The sequence below is a fragment of the Phascolarctos cinereus genome, unplaced genomic scaffold (genome assembly GCF_003287225.1).
Source record: "Phascolarctos cinereus isolate Bilbo 61053 unplaced genomic scaffold, phaCin_HiC Scaffold_8;HRSCAF=390, whole genome shotgun sequence".
Lineage (NCBI taxonomy): Eukaryota > Metazoa > Chordata > Mammalia > Diprotodontia > Phascolarctidae > Phascolarctos > Phascolarctos cinereus.
The window spans coordinates 72,253,578-72,279,332 of NW_027556291.1; the positions used below are offsets into that span (position 1 = coordinate 72,253,578).

Genomic DNA, 25,755 nt, shown 5'->3' on the forward strand with positions numbered 1-25,755 from the left:
AGCATAATAGCCACCAAGGGTTTTTCTCTGGAGTGCAAAGGAGCCACCTTTCTCAGACTTTCAATGTTGTTACTGTTCGAAGCGCCATAATGTTGCCCACAACCAGATAGTACACCGAATGGAAAGGCGTGAAATAAATGTGAGACGTGGGCCAGGCGGAGCAGTAAGGACTGACTCAGTTTATTCATCTGAGGGTACAGGATATATAGAGAAAATCTATCCTAACTTCAAAGAGTCCTCCCTGTGAGACACTCCCTGAAACATCTGCTAAGGATGTGACAACATACATTTCCTCCTTATCAGAGTTCCTAGATAGGGTTGTAAATTCCAAGGCTTTTTCCTGGTGCCTATATAAAGGAGTGAATATGTAAATCTAAGGTTCAAAGAGTGAGAAGGAGTTTCTCAGGAGCCTCCTAGCAGGGGGAAATTTGGAGAGCTCTGCTTCTTAATGATTGAGCCCTTTGGGTTAAAGCCTGGGCAAAGGTCAAACTCTGTCCTGAATCTTAAACCCATATCGGACTCTTAAGAGTGGCCCTCAACAACAAAAAACATATTACAATGGAGGGAAAGATGGGAGGGTGGACTATGGACATCACTTGAACCTTAGTCTTATCAGTATTGGCTCAAAGAGGGAATAATATACATAATTAGCTGAATACAGAAATCTATCTTATCTGGCAAGAAAAGTAAAGGGTGGGTGGGTGGGTGATTTACAGAAGAGAGGGCATACTGGGGGAGGCTGTAGACAGAAAAAAAATACTGTCAAGGAGGGAAAGGGTGAAAAGAGAGGAGAAACAGGAGGAAAAATAGGATGTAGGAAATACACAACTGTGTATAGTAATCAAAACTGTGAATGGGATGAACTTTCCCATAAAATGGAAGAGGATAGCAGAGGGGATCAAAAAACAGAATTCTACAATATGCTGTTTACAAGAAACACACTTGAAGCAGAGAGACACACACAGAGTAAAGGTAAGGGGCTGGAGCAGAATCTATTATACTTTAGCTAAAGTGAAAAAAAAAAAGCAAGAGTAGCAATCCTGATCTCAGACAAAGCAAAAGCAAAATAGACCTAAATAAAAGAGACAAGGAAGGAAACAACATCTTGCTAAAAGGTGCCAAAGACAATGTAGTAATATAAAAAAGAAACATATATGCACCATCATATATGGCATGAAAATTACTGAAGGGGAAATTAAGTGAGTTACAGGAAGAAATAGACAGCAAAACTATACTAGTGTGGGACCTCAACTGTTTCCTCTCACAACTTGAAAATCCAAACAAAAAAGAAACGAGAAGGAAACTAAGAATATTAGAAAAGTCAACTATGACAGACCTTTGGAGAAAGGAATATATCTTTTTCTCAGCAGCACATGGGACTTAAACAAAAATTGATCATGTATTAGAGAATAAAAACCTCACAATCAAATGTAGAAAGGTATAAATATTAAATGTATTCTTTTCAGATTATGTTGCAATAAAAATTACATTCAACAAAGGGCAGTGGAAAGATAGATTAAAAATTAATGGGAAACTAAATAATCTAAGCTTACAGAATGGATCAAAGAACAAATCATAGCAACAATCAATAATTTCATTAAAGAGAATGACAACAATGAGACAACATCCAAAAATTTATGGGATGCAGCCAAAGCAGTACTTAGGGGAAAATTTATTTCACTAAATTCTTACATCAACAAAATAGATAAAGAGGAGATCAATGAATTGAGCATGCAACTAAAAAAAGTTAGAAAAAGAACAAATTAAAAATCCCCAATTGAATACCAAATTGGAAATCCTGAAAATCACACGTGAGATTAATAAAACTGAAAGTAAAAAAAAAAAGAAGAGTTAATAAATAAAACTAGGAGCTGGTTTTATGAAAAAAAAAAACCAATAAGATAAGCCATTGGTTAATTTAATTTTTTTTAAAAAAGAAAGAAAACCAAATATCCAGTATCAAAAATGAAAAGGGTAAAATCACCACCAATGAAGAAGAAATTAAAGCAATCATTAGGAAATATTTTGTCCAATTATATGCCAATAAATCTGACAATCTGAGTGAAATCAATGATTATTTATGAAAATATAAATTACTTTGATTAACAGATCAGGAAATAAAATGCCTAAATAACCCCATCTTAGGAAAATGAAATTGAACAAGCCATTAATGAACTCCCTAAGAAAAAATCCCCAGGGCCAGATGGGTTCACAAGTGAATTCTACCAAATATTTAAAGAACAATTAATTGCAATACTATATAAATTATTTGGAAAAATAGGTGGAGTCATACTAAATTCCTTTTATGACACAAATATGGTGCTCATACCTAAACCAAGAAGAGCTAAAACTGACAAAGAAAAATAGTAGCAAGGAGACCACAGCAATATATCACAAAGATTATACACTATACTAAGGAATGCAAAGTTGGTTCAGTATTAGGCAAACTATCAACATAATTGACCATATCACTAACAAAACCAATAGATTATCTCAATAGATGCTGAAAAAGCTTTTGACAAAATAGAATACCCATTCCTACTAAAAACACTAGAAAGCATAGGAATAAAGGGAGCGAGCATTCCTTAAAATGATATGCAGTATCTATCTAAAACCAAAAGCAAGCATCATATGTAATGGGGATAAGCTAGAAGCCTTCCTAATAAGATCAGGGATGAAGTAAGGATGCCCATTATTATCACCACTATTATTCAACATAGTACTAGAAATGTTGGCTATAGCAATAACTAAAAAGTTTTGGGAAAAAAAACCCCACCAGTCTAGATTTAGGGTTCCTCTTGTATGCTGCCATGATCTTTAGACAATTCAGCAAAGCAGCCCTCTATTCCCTTGACCAAAGGAAAGGTGGAGAGTGAAGAGTGTTTTATACTGCTCCAACAGTGAAAGAACAGGGTTGGAACCATCCTGGGTAGGGGCCACAGATCTGGGAACACTCTGGATGGCCAGTTTCCTCATTCTTTTAAAAATGTTCTGCATTTCGGTTTTGTTGTTTTTTATATGGATCTGTTCTTTCTTAAGGAACTCCTTGGGTGATGTGATACCCTCTATTAATGGAGAGCAACAAGTCTTTTGCAGTTTCTCTCAGAGATTTCTCCAGAGCACTGAGAGGCTAAGGAACTTCCCCAGAATTACACAGGCAACAGGTGTCTAGGTGGGATTGGAACCCAGGTATTTCTGACTCTGATGTAGGCTCTCTATCCACTGTCTAGACCATGACACCTCTCTGCACCTCCATCTGCTCATTTGTAAAATGGTGCTATTGCCTCTTCCATCTACTGGACAGGGTTGGGAAGCTCAAATGAGAGAACGTATGTGGAATTTTCTAGGAACATTCAAGTGCTACATAAATCTAGGGTATTATGAATATCAGCAGCAGCAGAGCCATTGGCTCTGAACTATACCCCCAGGCAGTCAGGGGGCACCACAATGCACAGAGAGTTAGACCAGGAGTCAGAAATGTCTAAATTCAAATTCAGCCTCAGACACTTTTCTAGCCATGCAACTCTGGACCAACAACTTCATCTGTTTGCCTCAGTTTCCTCCTCTGTAAAATGGAGATCATAATAGCACCCACCTCCCAGGGTTGTTGTGAGTTGTCTGTAAAGTGCTTAGCTCAGTTCATGGCACACAGCAGATTCTCTAGAAATGCTTATTCTAGGGGCAGCTAGGTGGCTCAGTAGAGCTCTGGCCTTGAAGTCAGGAGGACCTGAGTTCAAATCTAGCCTCAGACACTTGCCACTTACTAGCTGTGTGACCCTGGGCAAGTCACTTAGCCCTGATTGCCTCACAAAAAGAAAGCAAAAAAAAATGCTTATTCTATTCCCTTTCCTTCCTCTGAATGCATACAAGCTTCCCCACCTTTTTCTGCCTTTCAAAGACAGACAGACAGACACACACACACACACACCGTCTTCCACTCTGTGGCTTCTCATCTCATATGTCTGGATTGTCCTGTAGGTCGCTTCTTAGGGCCTCTCATAAGGTCTGTAATATCTACCTCCTAGGGTTATTGGGAGGCAGAAATGAGCCAAATTAAAGTGCTCTGCAAACCTGGAAGCCCAATAGAAATGGTAGCTCTGGCACTCACTGGTCAGGCCAGATATTATCTCCCTGCACAGCAAACTGCATAACCAGAACAACACAGGTACTTTGGTAAAGAAATCATCCTTCTTTACTGCTTGCTGAGAGGTTTGCCGAGCAAATTCCTTTCCCTGTCTTTGCATCCAGTCCTTCCATGTAAAATTCAGGCAGTTGGCCTAGTTTATTTCTAAAATCTCTTCAAAATTGGACATCAACTGTGCACTAATCCAGAGTCATAGAACCTGGGTTTAAATCTGAGTTCTGCCACTTAGTGTGTGGCCTGGGGTAAAATCATTTTAGCTCTCTGGGCCTCTGTCCAGTGACAGACCTGGCCTTGGTGGCCTCTGTGGGTCTTTGCTCTAAATCCATGAGCCCATGAGCCCATGAGCCTGTCTTTTTTTTTCCTCCTTGGGCCACAGTTTACTCATCTATAAGATTAGGGGGTTTTATCAGATGGTCCCTAAGGTCACTTCTATCTCTGCCATCCTGTGATTTCCCCCCCCCCCACGTCCCAAGGGAGATTTATGGGGCTAAGAACTAGAACCATAACACTAAGTTCTAGGAAACCACCACAGCTAGGAATGAAAAGTATGAGAATTCTGAAATGGAAGGCATTCAATGCTTTCTAGTAACCAAATTATGAAATGATGGATACTGCAGAAAATAACCATGTTCTGCTAACTAAGTTATAACTTAAAGATGTTTCATTCTGAAGTGCAAGCAAAGTCTTTGGTATTCAAGGTTCTTGCATCCCCAATGTATTCCTTACTGCCTGCATAATTTTGGACCTGTCTATGCCTCAGTTTCCTCATCTGTCAAATGAGGGGCTTGTACTGGATGATTTTTAAGGACCCTTCTTGTTCTGAATCTTATGATTCTGATGTCAATGAAGGAGAGAAGACTGGATTTGAAATCAGAAGACATACTGGCTCTGCCAACCCAAAAGCTGTATGATCTTTGAAGTCAAAGGACTTTGGTTTAAATCCAAGCCCAGTCACCTGTGTGAGTCTGGGTAAAATCACTTCCCTCTGAGTTCCTATCTACATTTAAACTTAAGATTCCCTGATTCTACCTCTGCTCACTGACCTTGCTAGGAAACAAAGGATGGATGGTAGAGACCTCCTGAGACTCCCTCTGACCTTGAGGGGCGAGTAAGGAGACCTGGGTTTGGGTCCTGACTCTGATGTAAATTAACTATAAGACCTTGGAAACAGTCATACAATTTCTCAGGGCCTCAGTTTTCCTAATTTCTAAAATAAGGGGGTTGGATTAAATGATGAAGTCTCTTCCAGCTCTAAGCAATATTACTCCTAGTCTAGGCCTGTTTTAAGGGATTCAGATACAAAGGGATTTATTGTGGGGATAGCATGGGAGTGAGCTGATCTGGATTACACCAAAAGGCCGAAGAACTAAAAAAAAAAAATGCCTGCTCTGTGGAAGAGAATGGGAAATGCTTTGCCATTGGATGGGGGACTTTGGAGCCCTCTCTTATGTATGTCTCCATGTCACTAGCAAGAGAATGCTTAAATACTGTGGGGTGCTCTAGGAGGCCAATCTAAAGACTGATATAAGATTTCCTGCTCTTTAGGATAAGCAATTCTTTCTGGTATTCAGCATTCTCAGTGGCTGTCAGACTTCATTTCCATGGATGAAGTTTTAAGCTTGAAGTCCAAGGAAGCGGGCTGTGCTTAACACATCATCTCTTGTCAGGTAACAGCCACATAGCTGGCGATAGCCTGTGAATGATTCCCGGCCATGTAGAACACGCCAGTTGTCTATAAATAGAACCTGTGAATGAACAAAGGGAAAGAGAGGACACTATCAGAAGAGGAGACAACTATGAGATTCTGAAATCAATGGGTTACTTTATTTATTTATTTATTTATTTATTGGGTAAATAGTATTTTATTTTTTCCAATTACATGTAAGGATAGTTTTCAACATTAATTTTTTATAAGATTTTGAGTTTCAATTTTTTTCTTTCTTCCTTTCCTTCCCATCCCCCCCCTTCCCCAAGACAGAAAGCAATCTGATAAAGGTTATACATGTGAAATGATATAAACACATTTCTACATTAGTCATGTTGTGAAAGAAGAAACAGAACAAAGGGGAAAAACCACACAAAAAAACAGAAAATAATATGTTTCGATCTGCATTCAGACTCCATAATTCTTTCCCTGGATATGGATAACATTTTCCATCATGAGTCTATTGGAATTCTCTTGGATCAGTGTATTGCTGAGAAGAGCTAAGTCAGTCATAGTTGATCATCACACAGTGTTGTTACTGTGTACAATGTTCTCCTGGTTCTGCTCAATTCACTCAGCATCAGTTCGTGTAAGTCTTTCCCGGTTTTTCTGAAATCTGCCTGTTCATTATTTCATCATCGTGCCAATGATATTCCATTACATTCATATACCACAACTTGTTCAGTCATTCTCCAAATGATTGGCATCCCTTCCATTTCCAATTCTTTGCCACCACAGAAAGAGCTGTTATAAATATTTTTGTACATGTGGGTCCTTTTCCTGTTTTTATTATCTCTTTGGGATACAGACCTAGAAGTGGTATTGCTGGATCAAAGGGTGTACACAGTTTTAGAGCCCTTTGGGCATAGTTTCAAGTTGCTTGGAAGTTACTTTAAAGAAAAGCTTTAAATGGATTGCTTTCAGTGAGCTCAAAAAACCAGTCACCATGTTTGAATACTCACAATCTGTGGAGTTTCTGGGGTAGGTCCTGTGGTAGGCCCTGGTAGAAGCTACAAAGGAAAATTGTAGCACCATACAATACCTAGACTTGAGGAGCTTGTACTGGCTGAAATAATGGCCTCTCAAGGGAGAGGACCCAAGAAGCCAGGCAGCAGAATGGGAAAACTCTACTGAACTACCAAACGGTCCCTGTCCTCAAAGTTCTGCCACTTATGGCTAGGTGGCCTTGGGAAACTTACTGAGTCTAAGTCATAGCACACTCTACTTGAAAGGAATGTTGTGAGGTTCAAAGGAACATTTGTAAGGGACACATAAATGAGAATTTTGTTCTTAGGATCCAGGGCTTCCTTTGGAGTTCTACCCAAGTGCTGCCTCATCAATGAGACCTTTCTGGATCTCTCTTCTTCTAGTGCCTCCTCCTCATATTACCTTGTACGATATTTATTTTGTATCTGCTTCTATGACAGAATGCAAGCTCTGTGAGGACAGAGACATTTCCATTTCTGTCTTTATATGCTTAGTGATTTAGTGAGCTTAATGACTACTTTATGATTGACTGATTAATAACAATTATTCCTCTTTTCCTGTTATTCTTCCACTCTTCTTCAAAAGATATCAGATTTCTCACAAGGCATAAACAATAAAAGCTCTTTAACGATCTTTTACTCTGGAAGGAGTAGGGAGCCACTGGCAGTTCTTGAGCAGAAGAGTGATATGGTCAGAGTTGAGCTTTAGGGAGATAAACTGGGCAGCTCTGTTTCTGATGGACACTTTTGTAATATAATCAGTGCCATTGAAAGGACCCTTCTATTTTTTCCTTTACACAAAATGCTATCACTGTGCTATTTCCCTAGAGTTTCTTATGATCTAGTCTGAAGGCCCAAGCATTTGAATGATCTGTCCTGAGCCCTCTTCTCTTCTCCTTCTACCCTACTTCACTTGGGGTTCATCAGCTCCCATGAGATAATGACCATCTCAAGTTCACACTGAAAGTAAGAGCAAAGAAACCACCCGGAAAGACCAATACCTAACTCCTTGGCTCAATTACCATGAGATCCAGGGCAAACAACTTTCATTCTAATCCTAAAGTGAGAAGCTCACCTTGCCTGGTTTCAGTTTGATCCATAACTCATTCTCTGGCCTCCTCAGCTCTGTAGTGAGTGTCCGGTGTGCTGCGTACCAACGGTGGACAACATTGTAAGGCACAGTGTTGATGACAGCACGGTCATAATTGTTGTACCTATGGTGCAACCCAGAAAAAAAGTGGAAATCTTTCTTTATAAACAAGGCTGTAAGCTAGGTTGAAGTAACATAGTGGTTATCCTGAGAGCCTGGGAGGGCTGGGGAGATAATACTGATTAGCAACTTCTGTGGATTTCTTATCTCAGAGAGTTGTTTGGGGCATTGAGAGCCAGGCTGAGCCAGAGGCAGACTCTAAACTCAGGCCTTCTGGACTCTGAGGCTGGCTTTCTATCTATCCTGTTACACTGCCTCTTAACATAATGTAGCATGTCCATATTGCAGAGGAGACAACTGATGCCTTCATCAGTAAAAGTGATTGTACACATTTGCGGTGACTATTGCTTTTCTACTTACTAATTTTGTTGAGAGTCAATGAGTCAGGCAGGCCTTATTTAGATTTAACTTTTGGGTTTCCACCTCTTTTAGGAAATGTATGACATTGAATTTCCCCGAACCTAAGTCTATTGTGCGATTGTTCTCACTTTTTAATTTCTGAGCTTGCCCAAAACCCTCTTCTGAGAGTCTCCCTGGAGCAAAGGTCTTTATTGATAAAGCCTGTGGCAGCAGCACACCATTCAACTGATTCCCAGGAAGCCCCTCAAAAGGAATGAATGCTGTAAGATGTCAGTATTATGGTGAGCACCGATGTAAGGACTTGGAAGATTTTGATCAGGAGGGTAGGCTTAAGGATCAAGAGTCACTTTGGGGAATATGAGCTCTAGTAGCTTTTCACATGCTCTGCCTAGGCAAGGGGCAATTTTTTCATGCTCACCTGATCAAGTAGAGCTCTTTGTTCCATGGGTAGATATTCAAGACTGGCCCAACCCCAATCATGTGGTTGTGACATTCTCCCACATTTTCAATATACTCATGTTTCAGTGGCACCTTGCTGAGGAGGTCAAAGTCTGCAGGAGCCCTCTGCAGGACCTTTTCTGCTGCATAGAATCCATCCACGAGCAGGGTCCTACCACCAGTCCCTTCATGTTTGAGACAGTGAAATACCTGAATGCTAAAGAAGGGGAAAAAAGGGACATCAAGAAATACCTCTGTTCATTGGTTAACAGAGGATCTTATTGGAACACAAAAGAATTTTGGGGAAAAAGAAAATTCCTTTCATTAGCACCAATCCTATTACAAAAGTATCCATCAAAAACATAGCTGCCCAAATGATCTCCCTAAAGCCCAACTCTGAGCACATCAGTCCTCTGCTTAACTGCTGGTGGTTTCCTACCGATTCAAGGATAAAAGATAAATGACAAGTAAATGTCTTTAAAGCCCACCTTTCTAGGCTCATGAAAATTCTTCCCCTTTCTAACTCTATGTTCCAGCCAAACTCTATCTTTTGCATCTGAGCTTGGCCTAGGCTAGCCATCCCAGGACTGCAATGTCCTCCCTCCTCATAAAATGCCTACTTCCTTTTGAGATAGTTTAGGAAAACTCTTCTTTAAAAAAAAAATTAGGAATTTTTTCTTGATGTCCTTAGTTGTTAGTGTTCTCTAAGTTAACATTTGATTACCTTTCCCTACCCCACCCCAATGATAACTTCTTAAGAGGAGGGACTGTTTTTTTGTTTTTGTTTTTTTCATTTTTGTCATTGTACCTAGCACGGTACCTTAAAAAATTTTCCTAAACTATCTCAAAAGGAACTTGGCATTTTCTGAGGAGAGACTTAAAAACAGGTAGTTCTTAAGAACTGTTATTGGGGGTAGCTAGGTGGGGCAGTAGATAAAGCACTGGACTTGGAAGCAGGACTACTCATCTTCTTGAGTTTAAATCCAGCCTCAGACACTTACTAGCTGGGTGACCCTGGGCAAGTCACTTCACCCTGTTGGCCTCACTTCCTCCTCTATAAAATGAACTGGAGAAGGAAATGGCAAACTACTCCAATATCTCTGCCAAGAAAACCCCAAATGGGGTCACAGAGTTGGACATGACTGAAACTACTCAACAACAACAAAGTAAGCCACAGGCCAAGACTGAGGCTAGTAAGCCTCACAGCTTTCCCACCTTTCCCATCAGTTGTGATCCGAGCTTGTCCTCAGCCTGGTCCCATAGGGAATCTTACATTCACCTTCTTGGGCAGCTAAGTGGTACAGTGGATAGAGTGCCAGACTTGAAGTCAGGAGTCAGGAAGACATGAATTCAAATCTGGCCTCAGACACTTACTAGCTGTGTGACCCTGAACAAGTCACTTAACCCTGCTGCCTCTGTTTCTTCATCTGTAAAATGAGCTAGAGAAGGATATGGTAAACTAGTATCTTTGCCAGGAAAACCCCAAATGGGGTCACAAAGAGTCAGAAATGACTGAGCAACAACAATGACAGTTTCATTAGAAACAATGACGTTTCCTTTTATCCTAAGCTTAGGTAATCAACCACTGCAGCCAACTAATACCCATAGTTAGAACTATAAGAAACCCACCAAGAGACCCCTAGTCTTCAGCCTGCTCTTGGGTCATGACTGAGGTTGACTCTTGCATTCCCTGCACTTGAGACTGGAATCTCCTGTGTTAGCTTGGGGGCAGTGCTGATTGCCTAACAGAGATTTGGTGACTTTCTGGGCCACTGCCTCAGAGGGAGACACATGGCTTCTGTCTGGGCAGAGAGGGAACCTCATGGTTGAGTAAGTATAAGACCTACTTACTGGGAAGCCCTAAGATATAGTGATGTTAATGCTTGTATTGTCTAATAAGTAATATAAACAAATGTTTGCATGCATTCCATTAATGAAGTTGATTGCTAGCTTTGAGAAGTGTAAGTCAGATGAATGTTTCTCTCTTGCTAGTTAGCATAAGTAATGGTGACTCCTTTGTGCATAGGCATCCGGCATTAGTCTTGGTGCTTTTACAAAACACCATTAGTCTGATTTCAAGTCTTCCTTTGGAGAAGACTAATGACTCACTGTAGGTTCCAGTGTTGGTGTAAACAAGAGCTTTAGGTATAAGAGATTCAAGGGGAAGGAAGGTGTGGCCATCAATGACCAGTGACTCAGAGGTGGGATTTATGGGTGTTTCACTCCCTAGCACAGAGCTGAGAAATAAACTGTGGCAGACACCAGTGATGGTCAGATGCGCTAGCAGCAGCTAGTGGAAGCAGTGACATCAGCAGCCCATCATTTTCTTCATGGTGGATGCAGGGGGTAGCTAGGTGGGTCAGCTAGACAAGGTTGGAGTGGTAATGTCTGACTTGCTCTCACTTCCCTGACCTCCTCTCCTGGGAGAGACAATGACCTCTCCCTTTTAATGTCATCCTTTCTGGTTTCATTAAAGAAAAAGCATATCCTGTTTAGGAAGCTTAACATTTCAGAGGAAGAAGAAAAAAGCAATGCGGATTGTGTGTGTCAGGGGACAGGAAGGATGGATATCTTGTTATCGGTTTTCTTTTCAAAATGTGTGGAGAAAGGGATTTTTTCTCTATCCCATATAATAATCACTCCATGGAACAAAATTACTTAAAGATGTCAATTGCTTTGGGAAAAAGAAAATCAACTCAATAAAATATAAAACCCCTTAGCTCTATAATTAGATTGCTTTCTTTTCCCATTTAAAATGTTACAGTTCACCAAGCTAAAAGGAGGCTGATGAGTATTATTAAATCATAGAGTGACTGTGGCTTCCAGGAGGACAAGGTCAAAAAAAACAAAAACAAAAACAGTGCAACTCACTGGATTTTAAGCAAGATTTTGATATGTCACTGAAAGGGCCAGTAGCCTACAGGTATACACACAGTTGCTGTCAGCCTAAGAAGCACGCTCTGATCCTGGTTAGTTGGTTCACATACCCACAGGGCTCTTGGAAATAGGTGGTGTCTGTGTGGCGATCCAGGGCTAGCTTGGTATATGCTGTGTCTCCCCTGGAGAAATCAGAAGTAAAATTCCACATTCTACCGTAGATGGTTTCTCTGTAAGGTAGAGATGGAAGATGAATTGCTTGACATTTTAATTTTTTCCCCTTCAATCTTCCCCCCTGATATCTACCCTGAAATACTTTCTTATTTTTTTCCCCATGAAAATCAATTAGACAACCAGGCTGCTATCTGGAAAAAAGATAACAAATTTCATCAGAGCTGAATATGACAATATCCTCCACAAAGGTCTGTTCACTGATCTCCTTGTCAAGAAGTTGACATTAAAGTATAAAATATAATAAGTCATCAGGGGCTCTGAACCCTTCAATGACCTCTTAGAATAACAGACTGGAAAAACTGGGTTGGAAGGACTCTGGAAATTATTCAACACGACCCTCACCCAATGACTGCGTCTACCCCACAGCACCCTAAGAGGTGGACATTTAGCCTTGGCTTGAATACCTCCAATGATGGGGAGCTCACTTCCAAGGGGGCTGATTTCTCTGGCCAGCTCTGGCCAGGAAGTTGTTTCATAAAGTCAGCTAAGATAGAGCTATCTGAATTTTAACTCCATGCTGACTGGCTTACTCATGACAGCCCCACAAATATCTGAGGATAGGCAGGAGACCTCTACCTCCCTATGGATTCTCTTTTTTCAGGCAAACCATTCCTATTTCCTTCCTATTTCTTTCTGGCCATAGTCTTCATATCCCTAACCATCCAGGTAACAGATGCTTTTCATCTGTGTCCTAAGACTGTGGCACCTAAAACCCAAATACAACTGGTAAATCTGTCTAAATGGGAGCTAGCATAGAATACCTTGAAACTACTGCTTTTGCAAAAAGCATAAAGTCAGGAGACTTTATTCCTGGTTCATTTGCTGAGAAAGTGACTTAAATTTGGAATTTCAGCTGCTTTAATGAAGTGATGATACACACCATCTGCTTTGTCTCCTCACTGGGCCATTATAAGGACTGAGAGCAATCTAGGTGAAGTATTATAGGAATTGAAAGGATTGTCAGGATTGCAGTAGGACGAGATTTCATTGATCCTTTCACATTTCGTGGAACAGATGGTCAATTGCGAACTTCAAGTCCTTTGCCCACAAACCCCTATTAAGCCTGGCAGCCCTCTTTCCTCCTATTCTGTACCCTGCCAAATTTATTTTTCTTAATTGACTTTACATTTGTCCCTATTCATTTCTCTTACATTTTAGCTCATCTTCCTAGGTTGAGATTTTATGAATGTGGATTCTGTCATTTGACATTACTACCTCATTCATTCATTCATTCATTCAACAAATTATGGGACCTCAAAGAGAAGTACCTCAGGGACCATCTAGTCTAGCCTAAATCTGAATAAGAATTTCTTCTATAGCTTAACCACTTATTGGCTAGCCAGCTTTTGCCTGAAAACCTCTAGCGAAAGGGATCCCTCACTTCCCAGGGTGGCCCCTCCCACTTTGGGATAGCTCTCATTCTTAGGAAGTTTTTCCTGACATCAACCTGTTTTCCTTTTTGCAACTTCTACCTGTGGCTCCTGGTTCTGTTGTTCAGGACCAAGCAGAGCTGGTCCAATCTGTCTTCTCTGGGATAGCCCTTTAAATACTTGAAGATACTTGTGATGTTCTCCTCCACCCAATTTTCTCTTTTCCAGGTTAGACATACCTAGTTCCCTTAACTAAGCCTCACAGCAGGCTTTCCCCCTCCTGACTGCCCAACTCTGGACATTCTTCAACTTAAAAATATCCTTTTCAAAATGTGCCTCCCCCGCCCCCCCAACTACACCACATGTAGTCTGACCAGGGCAAGTAAGAGCAGGACTAGCACCTCCCTCAGCCTGCATGATGTTTCTCTCTGATTGCAGCCCAGGATTAGATTAGTGTTAGTATACTGAACTGTATGTAGCAAAGCTCTGAGGGGCTGTTCATGTGCACTGTTGTTTAGCTGTGCCTCCCCTGTCCTTTGTGTATGAATTGCTTTTTGAAACTCAAGTGTAGAACTTTATGTTTCTCTCTATTCTACATTTCCTCTTATTGGATTCTTTCAGCCCATCATTATAGACTATTAAGATTAGAGATCACTCCCTCCCCCTCATCCCTGGGCTGAAGAGCATCTTCTCAGTGGAGTGTTATAGAGACAGTGTAGGCCAGAGAAGCCAGAGACCTGGTGGGAACCCTAGCTCTGCTCTTTCCCTTCCTGGGACATGCTTGGGATATGCATATGGAATACATGTAGTTGTTATTTGCTACTACATGGAACCCAAACATATACAAGCGGGGCTCCATAGTTGCAACAATAGAGATCCTCAGTCCTCCCTCCCTCTTGCTGCTAGCTCTTGTGACAAAATGCCACAGTAATCTCCAGTTTTCCATGTAGGCCAGATTTGAGAAGTGGCTAACCACATCCATGCACTCAGTTTAATTTGAAATTTTCATTTGTGAAAATCTCCAATCAGCCCCAGTCTCAAGCTATCACAGGATTTGTGAGAGAGGATGCTGTTAGGGCTGTGAGAGCCTCAGTCCATCAGAGAAATCTAATGAAGACCGTGGGATCCTGGAGATGGAATGGACTTTGGAGGTCATCAAGTCCATTTCTAACCCCTTTTTACAGAGGAGAAAACTCCTGGAAACTTTTAAGGACTAAGCTTTTACCCAAGCTCCAGCCTGAGGATACAGAGGACCCTTGGTCACACAGAGAAGATGTAACCAATGAGCTGGGGGAACAGATCTGCCCTACTGGGCTGGACCCTTTGAAATGGCTACTCTTGGGACAGTAAAAGGAAGATCGATGCCATTGAGTCTTCCGATCTATCTTGGTAGATCCCACCTTTTTCACCTCTTCTCCCATTTGATCCTGACAAAGCAGACCAGAAAGGTGTTGATTCTTTGCATCATTTTACAGTTTGCAGTCAAACAACTGGTATGGGATGAAGGCAGAAATAATTCCTGGGCTCCTGAAGTCAGCCCAGGGCTCCCACCAGCATGCCACAGCAAATCACACAGCAGAGCTCACATTCATATAATAGAGCTTACTGAATGCTTTTCAAACAGCAACCTTGTGAACTCTTGGCAATAACTAAAATCATCTCCAGGACATGAGAGAAGAAGTGACTGCCCATGTGGCTTGTGACTTCTCTTTGGACTCCAAGTCCAATGCCCTAATCTCCCTCCCCCAGACTCCCAACCATGCTATGGACACTGCTTCCAACCTTTTGCTGCTATAACAGGAGGCACTGAGAATGAGTCCATACCAAAACTCTAGCTTTGGCCTCTCCCCATCCTCTCTCCTTGGCCTTCAGACCTCCTACAGCTCAGGCTGCCCACATCTACTTCATCAGGCTTCAATTCCTGTCTGTGGCATGAGCCGTGAATGCTTGCTCCAGTAGAAGATCCCCAGCCTAGCCCATCTTCTAGTACCAGCTTCCTAACTGGTATTCCTGACTCTGGTCTCTCCCAACCTATATTCCACACAACAAACAGACTGATATTTCTAGAGTATGGGAATTTCGAATTACCATGCCATTCTCCTGCTCAAGAAGCTTCAGCAGCTCCTATTGCTACTTAGATAAAACAGAAGTTCCTCTGTTTGATTATGTTCCTTTACAGATTGGCTCCAGCCTATGTCTCTAGACTCCCTCTCATTCATTCTCTGCTGAAGGCACACAGTCCTACCTGCTGTCGCCTATACACAACATTTTACCTTCTACCTTGGATCTGTCTGCCTGACCTGGAAGACTCTCCCTCCACCTCACCTTCTACTTCTGCCTTGGGGAATCAAGGCTCAGCTCAACTTCCGAGATCTCTTCAGGTGTTAGTGGCCTGCCCCCCCCCCCCTGCAGCCACTACAATCACCAAATTACTAGTATTTACTTTGCTAATGTTTTGTGTAAAATACATGTTGGATCTGAATAGTAGAATGTCAGCACCTCCTTAAGGTCCCCCGTATTTGTGCCCCCAGCACCAAGTACAGTGCCTGACACACTGCTGAACTGCATGGCATTGAAATGGGCTGCTGAGGCATTTGATCACCCCCTTTTGTTTGAGCTCTAACAGAGACTGTCCAGGCCTGTACTTCCCTTTTACTTAAATCCTCCTCTTGCCACACCTGTTCCTATTCTCCCCTGGAAAGTTGAGGCCATTTATGACTTCCTCCTGAACCCATGTGAATTCTTTATGATCATTTTGCCTTTTAATGTGCAATCTATTCTAGAATTTTGCCAGGGATTAGCACCAAGTGTATCCGGAATTCACCTTTCTTTCCCTTTGTTTTGGTTTCTAGGATGGACTGGAAATACAGTATTGCCCAGTTTGTACTTAGAGAATCAATGGGCTGGAAAATCTCTCGGATTGCTCCATATGCCTCCATATTAGAAATTGCAGCATAAAAGTAAGTATCTGAGGCCTTACTGCCACATGATATTTTGAATTTATGCATGAGAATGAGTAATCAAGTCATGTTTGATTTCTGGCCCTCAGGCTCTGTACATTAATCATGGTGGACTTGAGAAATTGGATGTTGGCTAGGTCCTACTAAAGTTTACCTGATCAAACTGATTCTGCCTGCCAACTTTTCTGTATCCTCTCGAGTTGGAGGGACATTCTCTACAAATGCAATTCCATAGAGCAGGAAGTTTTGTAGAAACTCCTTGAGGCCATCCTTGGTCTCCAAAAAGCTCTGGAAGTCGACAGGCAGCACCTGGGCTTGCCGGTAGATCTCTGCATTCCACAAAATTCTAGGCTGGACGGTCTGCTTCTGCCCTTCATAGCTATTCTTCAGCAGCCACTCCAAACTATACCTGGTCACATGACCATCCGGCCCTTTAGAGGGGAAAAAAAGGAAGCATCATAAAATGTACTATCTGGGTGGGATCCTTAGGAACTTGTTGAATGAAACTGACACTCTCAGTAACCAGTTACCCAGGGCCACATTCTTCAATAAGCAATTTTTTAGTGGTTTAAAGGCTTATGGCAGCACCTAACCCCTCAACAGCCCCAGCTACCAAAGACTCAGAAAAGAACATTCTCATAGTCAAAATAAGTCTTTGACACTGTAAAATGGCTCAAGATTAGAAAGGAATATCATTTTATCAATGGAAATCATTTTAAAAATATATATTACCACCTGTTTTGCCACTTAGGGGGCTAATGATCAGGAGGGAAATGAAAAACCAAATGGAGGAAATGAAAAATCTGACTTGCGGGTGAAACCCACATTTGTATTGCTGTCTCTCCCGTTAGAACAGAGGCTTCTTGAGAGCAGTCTTACCCTTCTCTTTATTTCCTCAGTGCTTAGCACAGGGCTTTGTACATAGTAAGCATTGATCATATGCCTTTTATTGTCTAAAACAAAACTCGGTATGCTTTTCCCTAATCCCTCCCCCTCATCCAAGTCAATAACTTCAACAAGCATTTATGAAGTACCTGTTATGTGCCAGTCACTGAGCCAAGCACTGCGGGTTCAAAGAAAAGCAAAAAATAGTCCCTGTTCTTAAGTTCATACTCTAATGGAGGAAACAACATAGAGACAACTCTGCGTAAATAAGATCTATGCCTGATAAACTGGAGGTGGGGAGATGGTGTCAGAGGAAAAGCGTGAAGACCAAGGAGGACTAGAAAAAGGCTGAGACCTGAAGGAAGCCAGGGAACCCAGGGCACAGAGATGAGAAGGGAGAGAGTTCTGAGCTTGGGGGACAGCCAGTGAAAATGTGCAGAACTAGGAGATGGATTAAGATGGAGCCCGAGGGAAAACAAGACCAGTGCCACTTGACTATACAGCATATGGGGGGGCAGGGTGAAAGGAGTAAGGTGGAAGAAGCCTGGAAAACTAGGAAGAGGCCAAGTTATGAAGGCCTTAAAGGCTAAACAGATGATCTGATATTTGATTCTGGGAGCAATAGGAGACCACTGAAGTTTACTAAGTTAAGAGGGGTGACATGGTCAGACTTGTGCTTTCGGAACATCTGAATGGAGGATGGACTGTAATGATGGCTATAATAGCTAACATTTACATAGCACTTACTAGGTGCCAGGCACTGTGCTAAGAGCTTTACAATTATTATCTCATTTGATCCGCACAACAACCTGGGAGGGAGGTGCTATCATTACCCCTATTTTATAGATAAGGAAACTGCGGCAGACTTGCCTAAACTTGCTAAGTGACTTGCCCAAGTTAACACAGCTAGTAAGTATCTGAGACCACATTTGACCTCAAGTCTTCCTGACTCCAAGCCTGGCACTCTATCCACTGCAGCACCACTGGCTGCTCTCCACTGTGGTGGGGAGACACTGGAGGAAGGGAGTCCAACTATAAAGGTCCGGGCATGAAGTGATGAGAGTCTGCACCAGAGTGGTAACAGTGTCACAGGACAGAAGGGGGCATATAGAAGTCTTTGGTCATTTCAGTCAAGTCTGACCTTTTGTAACCTCATTTAGGGTTTTCTTGACAGGGATACTGGAGTGGTTTGCCATTTCCTTCTCCAGCTCATTTTATAGATGAGGAAACTGAGGCAAATGACTTGCCCAAGGTCACACAACTAGTAAGTGTCTGAGGTCAGATTTGAACTCAGGTCATCCAGACTCCAGGCCCAGTGCTCTATCCATTGTGTCCCATATAGAAGACAGGACTTGAGAACTGATTGGATCTGGGGGATGAGAGTCAAGAATGACACCTAGTTTGTGAACCTGGGGGACTGCGCCCTTAGGGAAGTTAGTAGGGAGGAAGGTTTAGAGGGAAAGATGACGAGTTTAGTTATGGACAATGTTGACTTTAAGATGTCCAGTAGGTAGTTGGAGATACAAGCCTGGAGGTCAGTAAAGAAGCCATAGAAGAGCTGCACTATCATCCTCCCAGTCACCCTAGTGAAGGCCCTCATCCTCTCACACCTGGACTATTGCCAGAGCCTTCTAGTTATCTCCCTCCCTCAAGACTTCCCCACTGCAATCCATCCTCCATGCAGGAGTCAAAGTGATTTTTCTAAAAATCCCCCCCATTGAAAATATTCTAATGTCTTCCTATGGCCTCCAGGATCAAATCCAAAATTCTCTGCTTGTTGTTCAAATCTCTGCATAACCTGGCTCCCTTCTCCCTTCCCAGTCAGTGCCTTCCACACACTCAATGTTTCAGTGACACTTGCTGTTTCTCATATGTGAATCTCCATGTCCCACCTGTGTGCCTTTTCATTAGCTGACCCTCATGGCTAGAATGCTCTCCCTTCTCACTCTGCCTCCTGGCTTATACAGGAAGCCTTTCCTCTAAGATTACCTTCTACTAACCCTATATGCAGGCCATGAAGCAATAGTTAGAACCGAACATAGAATAACTGATTGGTTTAGGATTGGAAAAGGAGTATAACAAGGCTGTATATTGTCACCTTATTTATTTAACTTATATGTGGAGTACATCATGTGAAATGCCAGGCTGCAAGAATCAAAAGCCAAAATTAAGGCTGGGAGAAATATCAACAATCTCAGATATGCAGATGAGACCACTCTGATAGCACAAAGTGAAGAGGAATTAAGAAGACTCTTGATGAGGGTGAAACAGGAGAGTGTAAAAGCTGGGTCGAAGCTTAACATTGAAAAAAACTGAGATCTTGGCAACTGCTACCATCATTTCCCAGCAAACTGAGGGAGAAGAAATGGAAGCAGTGTCATATTTTGTATTCTTGGGCTCAAAGATCACTGCAGATGGCCACTGCAGCCACAAAATTAAAAGATGCTTGTTCCTTGGAAGGAAAGCTATGAACAACACAACCCTGTAGAGAGCTGGTGTGCACAACTGTTTGCACGCTGTATCCCCTATTAGAATATGGGAGCTCCTCAAGGGCAGGGATTATCTTTTTGCTTTTCTTTGTATCCCTAACACTTCCTGTCCCATAGTGGGTGCTTAATCAATGCTTGTTGAGTGGCTGAGTTTTTCATTCACCTGTTCATTATAAAATCATTTTTACAGATGAAGAACCTGAGAGGTTTGAAAATGATTCACCTAAGAACACAAATAAAGTCAATGGAAGAGCTGAGCTATACTTTCATTTCTCCTGGTTCTCTGTTGAGGACCTTTAAACCCTGAAAAATATACTTTAAAAAGGGGGTTATAATTTATTTCCAGAATGAAAGTGTTAATCTAAGTGGCCATCTGGGATCCTCCCAACTAAGACCTCTAAAATAGAAACATTTTTATGTAAAATAATTATAGCAACCACTTCATTTGAATCAATCTATTTCTGTCAGATGTTCCTCACCAAATGGCCCCAAGAAAACCAATTTAGTGTGTGTGTGTGTGTGTGTGTGTGTGTGTGTGTGTATATATATATATATATATATACACACACACACATACACACACACATATATATATATACTATATACCATATACTAATATATATATACCCCCACATAATATCTATGAGTCTTTCTACTCATAAACACAGAAGAAAAGTGAAAGACATTATTAAAAACAGGAAAAATTTTGATATCAGTCCATTTATGCTGCTGCTTATATATTTGATCCAAGAATCAAATGCAGAAATACAGAGGATAAGAAATCTGCTACTGAGATTGCAAAACACACTTAGAAGCTGATGTTGGGAAATATTTTTCTAAATGTTGCAGAACATAAAACAACCAGGAAGTCTGCAAGTCCATCCAACTCTGCAACACGGTGGTAATATGTTTTATGTAACATAGTCTGTGACTTCTCTTGTTTCTTCCCTATCTCAGATCTCATTACCTTCCACAGCCCATCAAAGGAAATTGCCTATAGCAAGCAAGTAGCCTTGAGCAAAACACAGCAGGTGTCATAGCAAGGCATCCTTGCTTGCAATGAATCCTTCAAGCAAACTAATAAATGACTCCAGAAAGAGAAAGCTTTCCATTTAAAGTTGAGGGAACAGGAATACTAGCTACAATGAAATGAACATTTATAATATCAGAATATCAAGGAGAAATAAGCTCATTTTGTTACATGCTAGATCTGAAGCTAAGATGCAAGAACTATGTTCTTGAATGAATGGCTTTGCAGGTAGGAAAGGATGGGGTACCCAGGGAAGCCTGTAGGGAGAATGCTTTGGTCCAATACCTGATGACACAGGTTGAATTGCCCACCAGGAGAACTCCTGGGAAGTAAAATCTCATTGCTCCTGACTAGGAGACCAAGGAACCACCAGGTGAGAATCCCCCTCTTGGGAAAGAAAGGCTACAGGTCAAAGGCACCTTTGGAGGAAGGAATGGGTTAAACAGCCAAAGGCTTAGACACATTAAAACAAAGCTAAGTCCAGGATTCCATTATGAGGCTGCACATGAGTTGAGCTTTAAAGGAAACTAGGAATCCTAAGAGGCAGGGGTGAGGAGGGCATGCATTCTAGGCATGGATAAAAAAAAAAAAGAGCTCCAGCCTTGGAGTCAGGAGGACCTGAGTTCAAATCTGGCCTGAGACACTTGACACTTACTAGCTGTGTGACCCTGGGCAAGTCACTTAACCCCATGAGGAGGAGGAGGAAGAGGAGACCAAATTACCAGTATCAAAATGAAAAAAGTGAATCACAAATAATGAAGATGAAATTAAAACCATTGTTAGGATTTATTTTGCCCAACTATATGCCAATAAAACTAAAAAACCTGAATGAAATGAATATTTTCAAAAATATAAATAGCCTAGATAAACAGAAGAGGAAATAGAATACTTAAATAACCCTATCTAAGAAAAAGAAATTAAGTCATAAATGAGCTCCCTAAGAAAAAATCCCCAGGACTAGATGGATTTACAAGCAAATTCTATCAAACATTTAAAGAAAATTAATTCCAATATTATATGAACTAGTTGAAAACATTGGTAAAGAAAGAGTCCTACTTAATTCCTTCTACAACACAAATAAGGTTTCAATACCTAAACCAGGGAGAGCAAAAACAAAGAAGGAAAACTATAGACCAATTCCCCTAATGAATATCAATGCACAAATTCTAAATAAAATATTTGCAAGTAGATTACAGCAATATATCACAAAGACTGTGTCACATTATGACTAGGTGGAATTTATACCAGGAATGCAGGGTTCAATATTAGGAAAACTAGTAAGTATAATTGACTATATCATTAACAAAAACAACAAAAATCATGATTATATCAATAGATTCAGAAAGTTTTTGACAAAATTGACACCAATTCCTATTTAAAATACTAGAAAGCATAGGAATAAATGGAACTTTTCTTATAATTACAAGTAGTATAAAACCAAGTAGTATTTATCTAAAACCAAGAGCAAACAGTAAAAACTGGGATAACTGGACAAGAGTACAGCAGAAACTAGCTATAGATTAACATTTCACACTACATACCAAGATAGGGCCAAAAATGGGTATGTGATTTAGACATAAAGGGTGATATTATATGCAAATTAGGGGAGTGTGGAAAATTTTACCTGTCAGAACTATAGATAAGGGAAGAGTTCATGACCAGACAAGAAATAGAGAGGATCATAGGAGGTAAAATGGATAATTTTTATTACATTAAACTAAAAAGGGTTTGCAGAAAAACTCAATGTAGTCAAAATTAAAAGGAAAGCAGGAAACTGGGGAAAAAAATCTTTACAGTGAGTTTCTCTGATAAAGGCCTCATTTTTCAAATACATAGAGAACTAAGCCAAATTTATAAAAATAAGAGCTGTTTCCCAATTGATAAATGGCCAAATGATATGGACACTCATCAGATTGGCTAACATGACAGAAAAGGAAAATGACAAATACCGGAGGGGATATGGAAAAATAGGGATACTAGTGCATACTAGTCCAACCATTCTGAGAACAATTTGGAACTGTTCCCAAAGGGCTATTAAACTATGTATATCCTCTGACCCAACAATACTGCTATGAGACCTGTATCATAAAGAGATCAAAGAAGAAGAAAAAGGATCCATATGTATAAAATATTTATAGTAGCTCTTTTTGTGGCCACAAAGAATTGGAAATTCAGGGGATGCCCATCCATTGGGGAATGGCTGAATAAGTCGTGGGATATAATTGTGATAGAATACTACTGCACTCTAAGAAATGATGATGGACGGTTTCAGAAAAACCTGGGAACTGATGCAAAGTGAAGTGAGCAGATCCAGGAGAACACTGTACACAGTATTAGCAATATTGTAGAGATCAACTGTGAAAGACTTAGCAACCTATTAGCCTATTGGTGGGTGATTTGGAGGAATACTACCCCTGTCTAACAAATAAAATCTGCTCTCAAGAAGGCAACATTGAGAATAAGGCAATAGATTGACAGATATTGGACTTAAGTGGAGAGTTAGCTAGACATTCCCAAAAAAGGTAGTTATGTAGATCAAAGGGAAATAGGTATTGGATAGACCTGAAATCCAACAAGGGCAACTGATTCATCAGGGAGCAATAGGGATTCCCTGCACACAGAGACAGCATCAGCCAAGGATGGGGCACACCTCTGGAATAAAAAGACCTAGGCTTCCTGGAGGCAGCTTGAGTTCCATACATTAAATGCATGCATTAAGTGCACTGGGGATAGAGACAATGACTAAACAATAACACATACTTTGCCCTCAAAAAGCTCTCATTTTACTGTTGAAAAAGAGATACAAAATGTACACAAATCTTTATAGAGAATATGGGACCTGAGAAGAATCTTGAAGGAAGAGAGGAGAGAGGCTTCTGAAAAGGAGAAATGAGGAGGGTATACATTCCAGACCAGAAAGATAGCTTTTACAAAGGCATGTGAAGGATGTGTTAGAGAAGAGAGAGGCCAAAGAGGAGATTAGCCAGAGTAATTGTAGTAGTTCAGGTGAAAAAGGTTAAAGGATTTACCTGAAGTCATGCATCCAATAAAATAAAAAGACTGGGATAGATGATTCCCAAGGTCCCTTCAGACTCCAAATTTTATGAACCTATGAGGGTGATAAAGGTTTTATCTGAGAGAGGGAGAGGAGGGGAAGTGGTCGTATGAGTGGAGATAGGCAGTTATAAGATGGTATGTATATGGATGCAAACTGACTGGATCTGGGTGGGGAAGGGAAAGGAAGAGAAAAGGTTCAAAGATAATTCCAAGGTTGTGAGCAAAAGTGACCATGAAGATGGTGGTGTTATCAACAAAAAGGGAATCTGGGAGGAGGAGCAAGTTTAGGGAGGAAGGTAATGAATTCAGTTTTGGAAATACCCAGGTGAATATGTCAACCAAGAAATTAGAGATCAGACACTACAATTCCAGGAAGACACATTAATTTAGAAGTCATCTCTGTAGAGGGGACAACTGAAATCATGGTAATGACAGAGCCTTGAGAGAAACCCAAGTGATGAGAGAAAGACATTGAATCACTGAAAGAGACTTAAGAAATTATAAAATAGGTGTTAGTGTGGTGCAGTGGAAAGAGCACTGGATTTGAACTTAAAGGGCCTGAATTCAAATCCTAGCTCTGTCACTTACTGTTTGCATTTGATTCTGGACAAGTCACTTATCCTTTCTAGACTTCAGCTTCTTCATTGTAAAATGAAGAGAATGAACTAGTTGACCTCTAAGGTCCTTTGCAGATCTCAGTTTATGAGCCCATGAGGTAGGAGGAGAACCAGGTGAGCACAACGTCATGGAAAGCAAAGGAACAAAGGGTAACCAAGTCAAGATATGTAGAGAGATCAAGGAGAAAGAGAAGAGGGAAAAGACCATTGGAGTTAGCAGTGAAAAGAGCACTGGTAATCTTGGAGAGGGCAGTTAGTAGCCAGGAAGTTGTGCTAGTAGCTAGGAATGTAGCAGTAAAGAGAGGAGAGAATTAGGCCTTGAGAGGATGGAAGGGTTAAGTGAAGAGTTATTAAGGAAGGGGAAACTTGGGCATGTTTGGAGGTGTAACCAATGACCAATACATGTACATAGTGTATCAGCATGCTTCTTGTTGTTGTTGAGTCATTTCAGTTGTATCTGACTTTGTGACCCCATTTTGGGGTTTTCTTGACAAAGATACTGAAGGCGTTTGCCATTTCCTTCTCCGTCTCATGTTACAGATGAGGAAAATGAGGCAAAAAGGGTGAAGTGACTTGCCCAGGGTCACGCAGCTAGTGTCCAAAGCCAGATTTGAACTCAGAAAGACAAGTCTTCCTGACCCCAGGGCCTGGTACTCTATCCACTGCAGCACCACCTAGCTGCCCTTCAGCACACTTAGCTGACATGAAGTCTCCCTGTGGGAGAGGGTGGAGAACCTGTTTCTAGGATAATCATGATGATGTGTAATAGAAGTGCTTTGGAGAGATAGTGAAATATGCCCAGACATTCTGGAACTGGAGTTCTAGACTGCTAATTACATGAGGGCAAGTTTCTTTGACTAGCTGAACTTGTGGAACTGAAACTAACTAGAGGCACTTTCAAAGAAGCCTTGGACATTCTCTTCTCCAGCTGTTCTCTCTCTTGGTTTGACTCCTTTGTTTATGGTGTCTGGTAAAAGATAATGCTGGAATGGGGGAAAACTTCTCCCCTTTGAGGCCTATACATGGTCCATTGAAAATGGCCCTCTATCTTTTTTATTTTTGTATTTGCTCCTTTCTGTTTTAGGAAGGGATTGGAAATACTAAACTTAGGAGTTTTGAAGGGTCCAGGTAACCTGGTGTCTCAGTGTATGGGTTCTGTAGCCAGCTCAGCATCAATGCCTCTATGAGCAAGAAATGCCCTTCAGGAGCAACCTTCGGGCCATTAGTAGCTGAAACAAAGACTTTCATTTGGCAGTGATATTATTTTAAATATGACAACAACAACAACATGAACTTGGTAGGACCAAGGCTATATAGAAATTGTGAGCCCATTCTTTCCAGATTGAGGTGGGATCAAGGAAGTGTACCCCCACATTGCTGGGAGGGAATGTTT

At 41.1% G+C, this 25,755-nt stretch overlaps 1 protein-coding gene and 1 long non-coding RNA gene across 4 annotated transcripts in view; one reads left to right on the forward strand and one right to left on the reverse strand.

The window, feature by feature from the left end:
• Positions 1–25,755, forward strand: part of LOC144455004 (uncharacterized) — a 265,597-nt gene that overhangs the window by 208,512 nt on the left and 31,330 nt on the right. Inside the window, exon 3 of the long non-coding RNA XR_013483637.1 lies at positions 16,177–16,284. This is a non-coding gene — a long non-coding RNA (uncharacterized LOC144455004). The remainder of the gene's footprint in view (positions 1–16,176; positions 16,285–25,755) is intronic.
• TMLHE (trimethyllysine hydroxylase, epsilon) overlaps positions 159–25,755 on the reverse strand; it is a 107,502-nt gene continuing 81,905 nt past the window's right edge. For all 3 annotated transcript variants that reach the window (XM_020975552.2, XM_020975549.2, XM_020975548.2), the window contains 5 exons: positions 16,439–16,715; positions 11,831–11,950; positions 8,824–9,060; positions 7,911–8,049; positions 159–5,889 (listed from right to left, as the gene is read on the reverse strand). In XM_020975552.2, the coding sequence (XP_020831211.1) occupies positions 5,758–5,889; positions 7,911–8,049; positions 8,824–9,060; positions 11,831–11,950; positions 16,439–16,715 (905 nt within the window). In that variant the 3' untranslated portion in view covers positions 159–5,757. The remainder of the gene's footprint in view (positions 5,890–7,910; positions 8,050–8,823; positions 9,061–11,830; positions 11,951–16,438; positions 16,716–25,755) is intronic.